Source organism: Chiloscyllium plagiosum, unplaced genomic scaffold (genome assembly GCF_037043375.1).
Source record: "Chiloscyllium plagiosum isolate Xiang-an unplaced genomic scaffold, Cpla_swu_hap1 HiC_scaffold_18, whole genome shotgun sequence".
Lineage (NCBI taxonomy): Eukaryota > Metazoa > Chordata > Chondrichthyes > Orectolobiformes > Hemiscylliidae > Chiloscyllium > Chiloscyllium plagiosum.
In genome coordinates, this window is record NW_028270156.1 from 53,450,541 (window position 1) to 53,468,328 (window position 17,788).

Genomic DNA, 17,788 nt, shown 5'->3' on the forward strand with positions numbered 1-17,788 from the left:
AAGTAACAGGCTTAATAGGATGACATCTTCTGTGAAGGATAGCCATGAGATAAAAATCCTCCAGCAGAGAAATGATTTACAGATCAATCAGTGTCAAGATCATGAGCAAGTTCAACAGGCACAGAATTAGATCCACCTTCCCCTTCTCTGGCACGAAACTGAAACCAACGCTGCATAGTGAGCATCCACTGCCTGTGCACATAGGGGCCTCAAATGGTGGTGGGTTGGCAAGGTCACGCATAGGCCTTCCTGGCACAGTCTCAATCGGGTGGAGCCAGGAGAATAGCAGGATCCCCAACAGCTATCTTCCTGTCTGATTCAATGTCCTCTTCCCAACATCAAGCTTGCAAATGTGGGAATGTTCAATTCTGCACAAAGAGATGACTGTCTCTGGTAACGAATGTAGAACAAGGTGCGATAACCTTGAAAGACTATTGAGACCATTCAGGACTGACATCAAGACGCATGTTTTCACATAAGGTAGGGAGGATATCTAGAACTATCTCCCTGAAGAAAGTGTTGAACCAAATGGAGCTTTCAAGACTGATGATTGATTTTTATTAGTTGAAGAGATGAATAAATAGTTACAAAAGGTGGATAAATGATAGAGTCAAAATCTACAGAAAAAGGCCTTTCAGCCCATTACTTCCACACCAGTCAAAAATAATCACTTAACTAACATGACTCACTATTTCAGTGTTACTCCTTGATCATCTTCGCTATATGATTTGGCAAAGGAATTACTACAGCAGAAGGGGAGGGACATAGACTGACCATACTCTATAAATAAATGCAATGGACTGGCAGGAATTGAGAGAAAGCCAGCACCTTCTGGCAATGACAGAACATTTAATAGTCATCCACACAAACTACAAAGACCATTTGTTTCCAACGCAGTATAAGACCAATTTGCTTTGCCCTCTAAGGACAATCCCACACTAGAAGAAACTACCAAAATAAACAGTCACAGCCATTGACGGCAAGGCCTATCATTATATCATTTCCATTTAAAAGTTTTAATTTCAGATGTACCATCTCAGCAAGTTATACCTGGTTTGGCTAGAGAAGCTAATATGAATGTTAACAGAAAATAAATATTAGTCTGGGCAGACACACCTAAAACAGTAGCTGAAAGCCTTTTATTGGTTTTGTACTTAGTGACAGCATCAGCAGAAGGTTACCATACCAGTGAGGTTTGTTTTACATTTTAATTACCAAATTAGTGGTCTTATTCTATTTATATTTTGTTGGAGTACATTCCTTCAGTCAGATCATGAATTTCACGATTCCTGTTTGCAGATTTATGGAAAGTAATTGGTTTGTGTGGGTGACTCAGATGAACCACATTCCCATGATAATTGACCATGATCAGAAAGAGGATTGGCTGACCATGCAGGTAAGAGCCTAACTGTCACTGGGACACTGGCCTAGGTCAGGGGCTTCTGTCTGTTCACCACCTTTTCATGCACATTGGACATTCATGTAAAAGCCCTCAATATCAAATCACACTAAAAGATGAAACCAATGACATGGTACATCAGAAATCTAATTTTGAATTTAAAAAATTCAAGATTGTGGTGGAAAGGAAAGGCTGAGAAAGGTGAAGGGTTCCACGGCCTTGGAAAAGTCTGTCCACCATCCACAGTCAATAGTAGCAGTGTCTACCATCTACAAGATGCACAGCAGAAATTCACCAAGGCTGCTTTTAGATTGCACCTTGCAATCCCATGACCACTAACATCTTGAAGGACAAGGGCAGAAGGTATATCACAACATCTGCAAGTCCCCCTTCAAGCCACTCAGCACCCTGGAAATATATAGACTTGGAAATATATCACCATTCCTACAGTGTGGCCGAATCAAAATCCTGGAACTCCCACAATAACCAAACTGTGGGTCTGCCTGTAACAGACGGACTACAGTGATTTAAAAAAGCAGCTCACCACCATTTCCTCAAGAGGAACTAGTAATGAGCACATCTCTGAATTAATATAAAATAAGCATTGGAGATAGCTTTATACAGCCCCTTGGTGTCTATTCTTTCATCTTCATGGATGAGGTGCCACAGCAGTTTTGCCATCTTGACAGAGAAATCCAAGATTCTATTGATGTCCATGTATCTGAAGTTGCTGGTGTTCTGGCATAGAACTAATCAGCCAATGAGATAATTGCCCTAGAATCAGCCTTGTCCAAACCTGAATCACAAATTGTACCAGGTTTCCTGGGATTTAAAGGGCTTTCACAGCCTGGAGGCTGCATTTTGAACATTATTGAATGGGAATGCTTGGAAAAGACAGCATGTGCAGTGGGATATGTGGAGCTCAGGAGAATCAGTGATATCCGTTGTTTGGTGATTCATGAGCTATCCCCAGAAAACTGACCATAAAAGCTGCTGAGTTTCCATAACTAGAACTTGTCACCTGTACTCAATTGGACCTAAATGTGACTCCAGTCCATATTGTATCCATTACAATATGTCCTGTTGTTATATCCATAACTAACGTGATTATCCCTGGCCCATATTTGTTTCCTTGGCTCTGACAAAGAATCACCAGGCTCTATTCCTGATGAAGGGCTTTTGCCCGAAACGTCGATTTTGCCTGTCCTCGGATGCTGCCTGAATTGCTGTACTCTTCAGGCACCACTGATCCAGAATCTGGTTTCCAGCATCTGCAGTCATTGTTTTTACCTCTCTAACTGTTAACTCCCACAGATGCTGCCAGACCTGCTGAGTTTCTCTAGCAATTTCTGTTCTTAGTTTAGATCTTCAGCATCCACAGTTCTTTGTTTTATTTTATTTATTTCCTCAGTACCTCACAGACAAGAGACTCCCATTTGATTATCCGGAATTAGTTTTCAGCTCTATTCCCACAGGTAAATGGCTTAGCCCTGCAAATAGCTCTTTGTTGTTTTCCTCCCACCATGAACTGATCCGTACAGCTGGTGAAACGAGAACTAACAATGTGCCAGTCTAGGCTGTATGCTGTGCCACCACTGAAGTGGCTGACTACATTAGCAGCAGCTGAGTGTTTACTGTATTTTAGGACCTGATTCTCAGAATGTGATATTTGTAACGATTATGGACCACTACTAACCTGTTTGTTTTTCTTGTAGTTGCATGCTACTTGTAACGTCCATCAGTCTGTCTTCAATGACTGGTTCACAGGTCACCTCAACTTCCAGATTGAACATCAGTGAGTACCACCAACCTTCAGCAGGAGGTACACTTGCTTTATACAAAGGACAAATAGGCACTGCCATCCTGTGTTGTTGGACTGTGAATAGGGTACAGTTAACCCTGGAACCATATGGTTATTAAAATGCAGAGGGGAGTGGTGTTGCATTCACAATAAATTCTGGCGATTATACATGGGTCAAACAGTTATGGGAGATGGGTTGTATCATAGAAAGAGAGAGGTGAATTGAATTGAATCATTTTTACTGTTCTTCTCTCCTGTCCATTACATGGGTTCTCTTTCTTGCCCTTGGAGTTGTGTGATGTGTTTTTGTGAAATCCAACATTAAAGTTAACCACAGAAAACTCAGTAAGGTTAAAGTAAGATAGGGTTTAGGAGAAAGTGAGGACTGCAGATGCTGGAGATCAGAGTTGAGAGTGTGGTCTGGAAAAGCACAGCAGCTCAGGCAGCATCCGAGCAGCAGGAGACTTGACATTTTGGGGATAAGCCATTCATCAGGAATGAGGCTTGTGAGCCGAGGACTGAGAGATAATTGGGTGGGGAGTGGGGTTGGGGAGAAGGTAGCTGAGAGAGCGATATGTGGGTGAAGGTGAGGGAGAAGGTGATAGGTCAGAGGGGGGAGTGATGGACGGGTCCGGAGGGCAGTGCTGAGTTGGAGACTTGCGACTGCGATAATGTGGGATAATGTGGGGGGAGGGGAAATGAGGAAACTGTCAAAATCCACATTTATCCCGTGTGGTTGCAGGGTCACAAGACGGAATATGAGGTGTTATTCCTCCAGGCGTTGGGAGGTAACGGTTTGGCAGTGGAGAAGACCCAGGACCTGCATATCCTTGATAGAGTGGGCGGGGGAGTTGAAGTGTTCAGCCACGGAGGCAGAGTTGGAAACTTGGTACCGGGATAATGTGGGGAGGAGGGGAAATGAGGAAGCTGTTGAAATCCACATTTATCCCATGTGGTTGCAGGGTCCCAAGATCATTTCAGAGATCATGGGATACCCACACGCCCCGTGGCTGAACACTTCAACACTCCCTCCCACTCCGTCAAGAACATGCAAGTCCAGGGCCTCCTCCACTGCCAAATCGTTACCATCTGACGCCTGGAGGAGGAACGCCTCGTATTCCACCTTGGGACCCTATAACTATAGGGGATAAATGTGGTTTCAACAGCTTCCTCGTTTCCCCTCCCCCCACATTATTCCCGTCCCAAGTCTCCAAGTCAGCACCGCCCTCCGGACCCATCCATCACTCCCTCCTCTGACCTATCACCTTCTCCCTCATCTTCATCCAACTATCACTTTCCTGGCTATCTTCCCCCAAACCCACCCCCCTCCCATTTGTCTCTCAGCCCTGACCCACAAGCCTCATTCCTGATGAAGGGCTTATGCCAAAACATCGATTCTCCTGCTCCTTGGATGCTGCCTGAGCTGCTGTGCTTTTCCAAGACCACACTCTTGACTAAGATAGGGTTTATTCAAAGCAAGGTAGAATGCTTCGGGAACTGTAATCACACACATGCATCCAAGGAAGAAAAGAGGGAAGTTTCAAATTACTTCAAACCATTTGGAATTAATTCACGTGAACTAGACAGACTAATAAATCAATGTCCACTTGAGGTTCCTTTAGTGGGCTGTGTACCGAAATCCCTTTCATAGGAGATTAGATACACTTGGAGTGTTAATGAAGGTAGAGTGGTTGTAAGCTCTGAATCGGTTCACTTTCCAGTTGCAGTACAGATTACAAGCAGACTGATGATAAAATCAAAAATTGTAAAATATCTGATGATTTAAAACAAACCAACAGGTTTGATCGTGTGACTGGGCTTTAAGTTTAGCTACTCAGTTAAGGAGATAGGTTTTGGGGGACATGACTGTGGAGTGATTAAAACTGAGTCTTGGCTTTAAATGGTCTCCTGTGCTCAGCACCGGCTGAGGTAGACATCCTATCGACCAGCCCTTTGTATTGGCATGGCTAGAGTGTTCATACAATCCAAGGAGTGTCACATCTAACTTTAAACTTTATTGGCCTCTGGCAATTGTTAGAAAGTTCTGGAGGCAGTCAGCCTACTCATTCTGAGTTCGATAGCAGCCATTTAAAATTTTCAGCATTTTAAGAACATTTGAGCAGAAGAGTATAGTTTTCTTTAGAACATCAATTTAGGATCTCTCTCTTTGTATCTATTGGTCATTAAAGTTGTCAGGATGAATATCCATTTCAAGTGAATCATAGAATCCCAACAGTGTAGAAGCAGGCCATTCGCCCCATCAAATCTACACCAACAATCTGAAGAGCAGTCCACCCAGACCCAGCCCCCTAGTCTATCAGTGTGACCCTGCATTTCCCATGGCCAATCCACCTAACCTGCACATCTCTGTGGGAGAAAGTGAGGTCTGCAGATGCTGGAGATCAGAGCTGAAAATGTGTTGCTGGAAAAGCGCAGCAGGTCAGGCAACATCCAGGGAACAGGAGAATCGACGTTTCGGGCATGATTCCTGAAGAAGGGCTTATGCCCGAAACGTCGATTCTCCTGTTCCCTGGATGCTGCCATCTCTGTGGGAGGAAACCAGAGCACCTAGAGGAAACCCAGGCAGATAGGGGTAGAATGTGCAAACTCCACACAGAGAGTCACCCAAGAGTGGAATCGAAACCAGGTCCTTGGCAGTACTTTAATTACAAGCCCTTCTATGTCCTTCATACATAAAGTCACCGTAGTCTTACCAGATCATATTGGTGCTCTCTCATTAGGGAGAGACAACTGGTGGTAGCTTAAACTGAGGGTCACCATGCCTCAGGCAGTGGGAGAGGATGAGATGGTAATCTCAGCCACTGCAGGACTTTAACCCAAACTGTTGGTGTGGATCTGCATTGCCAACTAGCTGTCCACTTAACCGAGTGAGCTATCTTACCTTATATCTATATCACACCTTCATGATCACCTGATTTCCCCAGTGATTTACAGGCAATGAAGTAATTTTGAAATGTAGTAAGTGTTGTAATGTCAGAGATGTTCTCCCTGTGAAAACAATGTATTGTGAGGAACAGGGGTTGCATTGACTTCATACACTACAGTTCTTGATACTGCTGCGCAATCCTTGTTGTGTTGAAATGTAAACCAACTTTAATGAAGTGGCGTGCTAATGACCACATCTTATACATAGCAATCACCCAGAACGGTAACAGTGAGAGTCAGAAAATAAAATAAGTTTCATGGGGTAATTAGAGTCAATAGGGTTTAAAATTCAACCTTAAAGGGAAGACAAAATGGGTCAGTGAATTCAAGGTAAATAAAAATCTGATGAGGTGTAAAAACTGGCAATTGATTCACTAACACCTGATTTTGCATCCTAATGAGATGGAATTTTATCCTAGCAGTAGCTGATTTCTCTTTGCTATCTAACTGTGTCTCTGTGTTTACAGCCTGTTTCCTACGATGCCAAGGCACAACTTGCACAAGGTGGCACCATTGGTAAGGTCACTGTGTGCCAAACATGGCCTAGAATACCAGTCCAAGCCTTTATTCACTGCCTTTGCAGACATAGTACAGTAAGTACAGAACACCAGCAATACAACAATTCTAAACTGTAAAAATACCCTTTCCGCACAGTGTATCATTGAAGCCAAGATTCAATGCACTGTTTCCAATCCTACCCCTCTTAGGATTCCAGAATTTTGTGACCTCTTGCCCCACCTCAGACTTCCTATAATTTTCTGCAACTTAAGTCAGCTACTTGGGTTTCCTAATCATGGTCTTCATCACTCAATGCTTGTTCTGTTTTTTTTTGGAGAAAAGGTAAATTGATCAAAGAATGCTGCCTCCTTAGCCCTGCTAGTCAGATTTATGAAATTGTCACCGTGTTTCTCTTGCAAAGATCAGGTCAATTGGCTAGGGTGTAACCTGAGATGAAAAGAGTAGAAGTGAAGATGAACTAAATCAGGTGGCTATTAGGTGCTGGTCAGATTGCAAAATGGGAGAAAATGAGGACCCAGGAAGGTGAGAATTGAAGGAGGTTAGGAGTTGGACTCTGAGACCCCTGAGTGATGAAGACCAAGGGAGGTGAGACTAGTACAGAGGACGATTATGACTGAGAAGGGAGGGTGATGAAGCGTTGGACAGTTTCAAGGTCCAAGAAAAATGCATTAGACTAGAGCAAAGCATCACAAGCCTTGATTTTGTCCTAGTGAGGAGGAAGAGTATTTCAGATGGCCTTAGTAAAAGTGAGAATGGCTGAGACAGAAAGATTTGAGCATTACAAGTGAATGAGGAATTGATTGTTGATTGAGGAGGAATTTCTGTTGTGTTGTCCAGATAGTTACCTCAGAAATGACTTCATATTCTGTGATATTGGGAAGCTGCAAGATGGATAGGAATGAATAAGGGATTTTCTTGCAATAGTACAGTCTGATAAGATAAAGAAAACTCTGACACTCCATGATCATTGTGGAGGAGACATTTATAACTCCATAGACATTTGACCCTGTCAAGACTTTGAGAGTTCTTAAGAGAAAAGAAGTGATGGGAACTGATAACAACTTTTCGAAACGGCTTGTCTCCATGAACCGTTGTTGTGTAAAGCAGCATTTAAAGGAAAGGAGCATTGATTGTCCTAGTTCAATTAATCATAATAGAATCTTAGTTTCCTGGGCTGGGAGCTGTTTGGACTGCAATGACCAGCTATTAATCTTGTTTAAAAAAAATGCAACACATAGTCAGATAGGCTATTTCTGTTCACAATCAGAAAAATGGCCAAAGTACAAGAGAAAGTGAGGACTGCAGATGCTGGAGATCAGAGCTGAAAATGTGTTGCTGGAAAAGCGCAGCAGGTCAGGCAGCATCCAAGGAGCAGGAGAATCCACGTTTTGGGCATGAGCCCTTCTTCAGCCCTTTCCTGAAGAAGGGCTCATGCCCGAAACGTTGATTCTCCTGCTCCTTGGATGCTGCCTGACCTGCTGCGCTTTTCCAGCAACACATTTTCAGCAAAGTACAAGAGAGGCCAGTGTCCGAAGAAACTGTATTCCAGAAAATGTTGCTCCTTCATGACTGAAAAGGAGAAGAAGGGGATAAAATTGGATTTTTTTTTCCAGACAAAAACCTTCACTATCCTATCTACCTGAGACTCCACTTTCAAGGAACTATGAACTTGCATCCAAGGTCTCTTTGTTCAGCAACACTCCCTAGTACCTTACCATTAAGTGTATAAGTCCTGCTAAGATCTACTCTCCCAAAATGTAGCACCTCGCATTTATCTAAATTAAACTCCATCTGCCACTGCCCAGTCCATTGGCCCATCTGATCAAGATACTGTTGTAATTTGAGGTAACTTTCTTCTTGATGTCACCTGCAAACTTACTAACTATACCACCTATGTTCACATCCAAATCATTTATAATAAATGACGAAAAGCAGTGGACCAAGCACTGATCCTTGTGGCACACCTCTGGTCACATGCCTCCAGTCTGAAAAGCAACCCTCCACCAACACCCTCTGTCTTCTATCTTCAAGCCAATTCCAAATGGCTAGTCCTTCCTGTATTCCATGAAATCTAACCTTGCTAACTAGTCTCCCATAAGGAACCTTTTTGAACGCTTTACTGACATCCATGTAGATCATGTCTACCATTCTGCCCTCATTAATCCTCTTCGTTACTTCTTCAAAAAACTCAATCAAGTTTGGGAGACATGATTTCCACTCACAAAGCCATGCTGACTATCCCTAATCAGTCCTTGCCTTTCCAAATGCCTGTTAATCCTGCTCTTCAGGATCCCCTCCAACAACTTGCCCACCACCAATGTTAGGCTTACAGGCCTGTAGATACCTGGCTTTTCCTTACCATCTTTCTCAAATAGTGGCACCATATTAGCCTATCTCCAGTCTTCTGACACCTCACATGTGACTATTGATGATATAAACATCTCAGCAAGGGTCCCAACAATCACTTCTCTAGCTTCGCTGGAGCATCGGAGGCTGAGAGGTGACCTTATAGAGGTTTATAAAATCATGAGAGGCATGGATTGGGTAAATAGACAAGGTCTTTTCCCTGGGGTGGGGGAATATAGAACTAGAGGGCATAGGTTTAAGGTGAGATGTGAAAAATGTAAAGATACCTAAGGGGCAATGTTTTCATGCAGTGGGTGGTGCATGTACAGAATGAGCTGCCAGAGGAAATGGTGGAGGCTGGTGCAATTACAACATTTAAAAGGCATCTAAATGGGTATATGAATAGGAAAGGTTTAGAGTGATATGGATCAAGTGCTGGCAAATAGGACTAGATTAGGTTAAAATCTCTGGTCAGCATGGATGTTTGACCAAAGGGTCTGTTTCCATGCTGTACGTCTCTTATGACACTATGACCTGGTTCCCCTTAGCTCTCACTGCCATGTGCTTGGAACTGTTCCCTACAAGGAACATACTGACCAGAGGTCAAACATCACAGGCAGTGGTGCACTGTAATGAGCTGTAGGAGCTTAGAACATAGAATGTTACAGTGCAGTACAGGCCCTTCAGCCCTCGATGTTGTGCTGACTGCGAAATTAATCTGATGCCCATCTAACCTACATTGTTCCATTATTATCCATATGTATATCCAATGCCCTAAACATCAGTGTGTCTACTACTGTTGTAGGCAGGCCGTTCCACACCCCTACTACTCTCTGAGTAAAGAAACTACCCCTGATATCTGTCTTAAATCTATCACTCCTGGCTCTCTCTCACTAATGCATCATTACATCACCAGGAGTTGTCTGGTAATTTCAAATAATTTATAGAACATAAATAGGTCAATCTTTGATTATGATCTCTCCTCCCACTCTATTTATTTCATCTTGCCTCATGGGCATATCCCTCTATTATTTGTTCTCATACGTATGTGGCTTCCCCATTAACACACCCAAACAACTTGGTTCAATTACTCCATGTAAGAGCTCAATATGATCGTTCTGGTTAAAAATGTTCATACCTGGAAAGGAAAGAATAAGAAGTTCTTGTCAAGTGGTCATTATTAACTGGCAGCCCAATGAGAAGGAATACTTGGGATTAAATTGCCATTTGTGTTCTATTGCAGCTCCTTGAAAGATTCTGGGGAGCTCTGGTTGGACGCTTATCTACACAAGTGATTGGTCACAGCAAGCAACTAACCGCACACTCAAACAGTTGCTGCCTTGCAGATATGAAAACCAGTGCCCGAAAGAGCTGCTGCCATTTTGTAGACATTGTGCCAGGAACCACAGAAAAAATGTTGTTAACTCTAGTGGGATGTGATTATGGTTGAAGGAACTGAGCTATTATCAATAAGAATACAAATGTAATTCAATATGCTACAAGTTTGGGAATTAGTTTTGTGCTTAGCAAAGGATTCTAGTGCTGGAGACTAGAACATCTTCCATTCCAGTGTTTGATTTTTACACCCTGAAGGGGTTGGGCCTAGTAATTTATGTTACTGGCCTGCGTGTTAAATTACCAGCTCCACCTTACCTAGGCCATTTTCCTGGAGGTCAGACAGGAATAGGGGGTGGTATCAGCATGGTAGCATCTTGTCAAACTGCAGAGTAGGTGCCAGGCAGGCTATGTGCTTTCCAGCCTGCCTGACTGACTTCTGTGACAGAGGGACTCCTGCTCTGTAATGGTGGTCTAGTTGCCAAAGACATTTTTTTTATTTGAATGTTTAAAATGTGTGCCTCCACCTTTTGCATCCTCTCTCTTACCTGAAATGCCAGCCTGCTGCTGCTTCAGTGCTGAATTGGTTCACCATTTTCAAGAGCCCTTAATTGACCGTAGGCCTCCCTTCTGGGTCATTAATCAATCAGTTAGGGGAAAATCACTGCCTAGGGTTACTCCCCACATAGTGTCGGCTTTTGATTTCCCCCATTTGACCGTGACACCAGTATCCTGAAGCTAGTGGAGAAAATCCCAGCTCAGGGTCACTGCCGAGCTCTGTCGGGTCACTTATGACATGATTAGATGGATAGCAAAGTCCGCTACACTCTTCCCAGCAGTGTACTTCATCCACAGTGTCAGAAATATACTGTCCACTCTGCCAAGATTATACATTCCCATCTCGCATTTTGTGCTGCAGGTGCAAACTGGATTGAAATTGTATTTGTTCCAAGACTCATTCAGCCAGTAGCAGCAGCATCCTTTCATCCAAAATACCAGAGGTGCAGCAAGGTGTTTCCACACTCTGCAGCAGCCACTTCTCTTTTCAGTTATCACTTGATAATTATTCAAACAAACTAATGTATTTCTTGTACTGGTTATTTTAAGTCAGTGCCTCAATTAAAAATGGACAGAGCAACATGATCAAATATTAATTCACTGCCCACTAACAGAACAGCAATAACCTTTAGGCTTATATATGATTTCTGGTTTTGTGGTCAGTGATTGATTGTAACAGTCTGTCTATGCAATGGTATTGTATTATAATTGATGGTGGAATCCACCAATAATAGGGACTGCTGCATTCACCAATGGGCTGCATGCTATACGTCTGCTAGCTTATCAATATTTCAAGGTAGGTGTGAGAATGCCGTGGAACTTCTGCTTGTTTATTGACAGCAAGAAGTAATCTTAAACTAAGGTGGCTCAGGGTCATCATTCAACAGCATCCATGACATGGAGCATTCATTCCAGTTTGTGGAGGATATGGAGAAGTGAAAGTGGGGGTATCCAGTAGTACAGTTATTACAAGGAAGATTGTGTTCTTTATTTTTTCCAAGCCAGGGTGATAATTGTTAGAAATTTGGATTCTCACTTAACTCCAGTGTTAATTTTGTGTAGTCAATCTTCACCCTAACCAGTGAGTGACTGAGTTGCACAGAACAGGAAAGCTGCAGGTTCAATATTTAGCTCAGTGGAATCAGCGAGTTCCATTGTGGATAACAGTGGGAGCAGAGCAATTGGTGCCAGTACTCCTGTTGACAGAAAGGGAAGAGAATTGGCACTTATTCATAATTGCTAACTACTGACCCTTTCAGGAAAGTGCCTGTACTAGAGAGGGATTGGATCAGTTTCTCAACATACGAGTCCCCTATGGCTAAATAACTAGTTAATATTCATTCAGAGATTCATAGAAGAAATATGAGCAGGTGGTGCACGGCCCACTGGGCATCAGTATTACAATGTAAACAGAGATGTTAGCTGTTGCAATTAATTTCTAATGTAGACACATTAGGAATGCATACATGCACAACTGATCACACACAATCTCTGTATATTTGTAGATCCATATACAGGTCGTTCTGCTATAATGCGTGTTTCGTTAATGAAAATTCGCTGTAACACAATTGATGAATTGGGAACATTGTTTTAAAGCAGGAACTTTTAAAATATGGCTGCAACGCGATTACATCGCCAACACTTTAAGCGCTGTATCTAAAGTGTGATTTTTCTATAACATGGGGTTGCACAAGAACCAAACTGTCACATTTAAGAATCACTACCTGTACACATTCAGAGATACTGCTGCACAGTGGCTCAAACACAACCACTCACCATCACAACTACTTGCAAATATATCTCCAGAATGAGGCCTATTTGTTTGTCCCAGACTAAAGGCTGCAATGGTCAAGGCTTTCACTGTACCAGTTTCCTCATCTTTCCTAATGCAGAGTTTAGTGTTTAAGCCTCTGGTAGCCCTTTGTCCTGCAGAACCTCATCCTTCACAAAGAAGACTCATTAATGAATGGTTAGTTACCTGTTTCAATGGTAGGTGCAATGTAAGCAATCCCAATTCTGTTCAGGCCAACCCATTCAGGCAGGTGATCTGACAGTGGTGACTGGGATTAGGAGCTATGGCTGATTCTCATACTTGTGGCCCCAGAGACTGAAACTGCCTATATTTGGTTCACTGCTCACATCCTGTGAATTGAACCTTTGACACTGTGACCTGGAAAGTTCAGCAGGTGGTGCATTTAACCATTAGGTCATCTGATCATCAACATTCTAACAGTATTGACACTACAGCACTAGTTTTCTCATCAAATTGCTGATGGTAACCAATTCATAATAAATTGATTACTATCGCAGGAAATCGAGACCTGTAATTTTGAGGGCCTAAACAAAAGAGCATTGTTATTAGAGTTAGTTTGTGGATGTGCTTTGTTAAAGTAAAAGTATCAAACAGAATTAATCCAGGCTTGTTTTTTTCAGCAAATGACTATTACTTTCACACTGAATAAAAGAGCATTTTTACATCAGTGCTCTTTTAGATTACTGTAGTCACATCAACACTGTTCTCGGTTTTTACTATGTATATGTGCTTGTACATAAATCATTATTCCACATTAATTGGATGACTGTATTTCATTTAATTTGAACTCTACTACTCATTGGCTCAGTTTTAAGTCTGTTGTTTGGTTCGGTCTATGTCTATGACCTGACAATCCCAGCTTTGATTCTCAATCTGTTTTCACAGTTCTCAACTGGAAGTGCTTCAATACAAGATGTTTAAAGGCATTACAAAATTGTATTGTCTCAACAGCACAGAAACTGGTCGCTTGTCCCAACTAGTCCAGACAAGTCTTCCTTCACCTCTCTGTATCTGAAGTCCATCCATCGATTCCTGCTTTTGTTCTTTATGTTGACCTCTTTACTCTTCCAAGAGTCTATTTTTTTTCATGCCACTTACTCTTCTTTGTTCTTGAGTACTCTGCAATCCCACCCTCTGTGTCCTCCTTACCCAATGTACCCGCTGGGAGCTAGTCTTGCTGGTCTTCCTGCTGTCGAGATTACCCACCCCATTGTTGACACTGTGTATTCTGTGTCAGAAAATCATTTTCCCTATCCTTCTCCGGTAAGACTGTACACTTGGGAAAAAAATAAACCCTGAACTTATTAAGGATGGTTGCATTGACAGTGTGGCCATGACACAAAAAACAGCACTCAAGAAATTCAACAGGTCTGGCAGCATCTGTGGGGAGTGAATATAGAGTTAATATAGAGTCCAGTAGAACTTCTCTCCATAGATACTGCCAGATATTAAGAGGAAGTGATGGCCTAGTGTTATTATCACTCAACCATTAATCCAGAAACCCAGAATAATATTCTGGAGACCTGGGTTTGAATCCCACCGCGGCAGTTGATGGAATTTGAATTCAATAAAAAAAACCTGGAATTAAAAGTTGACTGATGACCATGAAACCATTGTCAATTGTTGCAAAAACCCATCTGGTTCACTAATGTCCTTTAGAGAAGTAAATCTACCATCCTTACCTGGTCTGGCCTACATATGATTCCAGAGCCACAGAAATGTGGTTGACTCTCAACTGACCTCTTAAAAAGAACGAGAAACTCACTCCGTTGTATAAATCGCTAGAAAGTCACAGCAAAGAACCCACAGCAAGTGGATTGCAGTGATTCAAGAAGGCAGCTCACTACCACCTTCTCAAGGGCAAATAGGGATGGGCTATCAATGCTGGCCAGCCAGCGACACCAAGTCCCACAAATGAATTTAAAAAAAGGAGATAAACGCATAATAGACAGCCAAAAATGTTAAGAATAACATCAAATTGAAAAAAAAATGCAATGTGACAAAAGTTAGTGATAAACTGTAGGATTAAGAAAGCTTTAAAAACTCAGAGAAAATGACCAAAAAAAGGGAGAAAATAAACTTTGAGTGTAAACTGGCAAATAATATCATAAAGGTCAGCAAGAGTTTCTTTAAATATGTAATAAGGAAGAGATAGGCCAAACTTTATACATGGTTCTTAAAGAATGAGGCGTGGGTACTATTAATAAAGAAGCAGGAAAAGGCAGAAGAGTTGAATAAACACTTTTCATCATCTTCCTGTGGCATGGTGGCTCAGTGGTTAGCACTGCTGCCTCACAGTGCCAGGGACCTGGGTTCAATTCCAGCCTCGGGAGAATGTCTATGGGGAGTTACACATTCTCCCTGTGTCTGCGTGGGTTTCCTCCGGGTGCTCTGGTTTCCTCCCGCAATCCAAAAGGTTTGCAGGTCAGGTGAATTGGCTATATTAAATTGCCCATATGGGGATGTGTCAGCAAGGTGCATTAGTCAGGGGGAATGGGTCTGGGTGGATTACTCTTCGGAGGGTCGGCGTGGACTTGTTGGGCCAGAAGGGCTTGTTTCTACACTATAGGGATTCAAGTCACTAATAACATTCCAAAAATACTGAATAATCAAGCGGCCGAAGAAGAAATTAATAAATAATTATTGTTGGAGGAAAAAGTGTGAGGGAGATTCATGGGATTAAAGGCCACTAGGTCCCCTAGATCTTATGTGTTGCCTATGAAAGGAAGTAGCTACAGGGATACTGGATGTACTGGTTATAATCTTCCTGTAACACCTTTATAGAAAAAGGGGAGGAGACAAAAAGCAGGCAATTATAGGCCAGTTAGCTTAATATCTGTCATTGGGAAAATATTAGAGTATATTGTAAGAGCACAGCATTTAAAAATAAGTATGTAAAATCAAAGAGCATCGCTTTATAAAGAAAAAAATCATGTTTGACAAATTTATTAGGCTTCTCTGAGGAGGTAAAGGGGAATCAGAAGATATATTTGGGTTTCCACATAACGTACCACATTTAAAGTTACTTTATTGGATATGAGCTCATGGTATTGAGGTAGTAGAAGAACTCATGGTTAAAGAATTAGCTAGCAAATAGAAAACAGAGATTAGTAATAAGTGGGGCAGGGGGTGCTTATGCACGATGACAACAAGTAACCAGTGAAGTGCAGCAGGGTTCGGTGCTTTGGTCACAACTATTTACTATATGTATAGCGCATACTGTATACTGTTGTCAAGTTTGTGTATAACAGATGTAGGTGGGTGAGAAGGAAAGTGGGAAGGATGACACAAAGCATGAAATAGATTGAGTGAGTTGGCAAAAACTTAGCAGATCAAATATGATGTGAGGTTATACACTTTGGCAGGCAGAATATAACAGCTTAATACTACTGAAATGGGGAAAGACAGCAGAAAGTTACATTACAGATGGGTTCGGGGATCCTCATGCATGAATCACAAATAACTTTAATACCAGTTCAGCAGGAAATAGAGAAGGCAAATAAAATTTTGGCCTTTATTTCAAAGGGAATGGAGTTATAAAACTAGGGAACTAGTGAGGCCATAGCTGGAATACTGTGGACAGTCTTAGTTCCCTTACCTAAGGAAAGGTATACTGGCACTGAAGACAGTAAAGAGCTGAACCCCTAGCTTGATCCTGTGTATTGAAGTGTTTTCTTATGAGAAGAAGTTGAGTAGATCGAGTTGAACTCATTAGAGTTTAGATGAATGAGAAGCAAATTACTAAAACATCGAAGTTTCTAAGCGCTTATGCCTGAAACATCAATTCTCCTGCTCCTCGGATACTGCCTGACCTGCTGTGCTTTTCCATGTTTTAAAAAATTCTCAAGGTCAGGTTCGTAGGAGAGTAGTCTGACACAGAACAAACGACCAAGAGGCGAGTCTGCTAGAATATGGGCATTTTATTCCCCGCAGCGTCGCCAGAACGGGTCTGGCTTATACTCACTCTACATGTTACCAAAACTGGGAGCCGTCAGTTCTCGTAGAGCGGTTGCCAACAACCCACGCTCGGCGGTTAAACGTAACCCCGGAGCAGACTCGCCTCTTGGTCGTTTGTTCTGTGTCAGACTACTCTCCTACGAACCTGACCTTGAGAATTTTTTAAAACATTTGGCGTAGTCGAGCAGGGTCAATCGCAATTGAGGAGAGATTTTGATACAGAACAATGTTTTGGAAAAAGACTAAGAAACCAGAAGAACAAACTGTGGAGGTCCCGACCGTCCCGGGATGGCATGGATGTGGGCATGTACGTGGCAGTTTGTTTGAGAAAGGATCCCAGTCCTGCCGAAGAACCCCTTGCCTGGGGTACAGCGGAGGATGTGGGCATGTCCAAAAAGCTGAAGCGGAGTTAACAGAATTGAATGGGATTGAACTGAACTGAACTGAGTGGAACTGAAGTGAATCAAATTGAACGGAACAAAATGGAACTGAGCTAAATTGAATTGAAATGGACGGAACTGAATTGAACACAATTGAATTGAACTGAACAGACCTGAACTGAGCTGAATTGAATTACACTGAATTGACTGAACTGAAATTAACTGAAACGAATTGAACTGAATTAAGCATAATGTAACACATGTATTGGGCCAAGCAGTGGAATGTGGTGTAAAATTATGTCCCAATAATCATAATGTAACAAATGTGGTGTAAAATTCCAAGCAGTGGAATGTGGTGAAACGGTTAAAAATTATGTCCCAATACATGTGTGAATCTAACCGGAATGGAGGTGTTGCTTAGTCCCGTGTGAATCTTCTTATCTGTATGTAACCAGAATGGAATGTGTTTTTTAGCCTTGCTCTGCTGTTCACATGAATGTTTATATCTGGAAAAGAGTATATCAGCTGGAAAAGTCTCCAGTTCGGTGAGTCTGCTCCGGGGTTACGTTTAACCGCCGAGCGTGGGTTGTTGGCAACCGCTCTACGAGAACTGACGGCTCCCAGTTTTGGTAACATGTAGAGTGAGTATAAGCCAGACCCGTTCTGGCGACGCTGCGGGGAATAAAATGCCCATATTCTAGCAGACTCGCCTCTTGGTCGTTTGTTCTGTGTCA

At 42.3% G+C, this 17,788-nt stretch overlaps 1 protein-coding gene across 4 annotated transcripts in view; it reads left to right on the top strand.

Annotated features, from left to right (window-relative positions):
* LOC122557874 (acyl-CoA (8-3)-desaturase-like) overlaps nucleotides 1-13,471 on the top strand; it is a 47,349-nt gene extending 33,878 nt beyond the window's left edge. The window contains exons 9-12 of one of the 4 annotated variants that reach the window (XM_043706023.2): nucleotides 1,300-1,396; nucleotides 3,115-3,194; nucleotides 6,614-6,739; nucleotides 10,255-13,471. In XM_043706023.2, coding sequence (XP_043561958.1) covers nucleotides 1,300-1,396; nucleotides 3,115-3,194; nucleotides 6,614-6,739; nucleotides 10,255-10,306 — 355 coding nt within the window. In that variant the 3' untranslated portion in view covers nucleotides 10,307-13,471. Of the gene's footprint in view, nucleotides 1-1,299; nucleotides 1,397-3,114; nucleotides 3,222-6,613; nucleotides 6,740-10,254 lie in introns of those variants that run through there. The other 3 variants (XM_043706025.2, XM_043706024.2, XM_043706026.2) reach the window with 3 other exon arrangements.
* The last annotated feature ends 4,317 nt before the right edge of the window (nucleotides 13,472-17,788 follow it).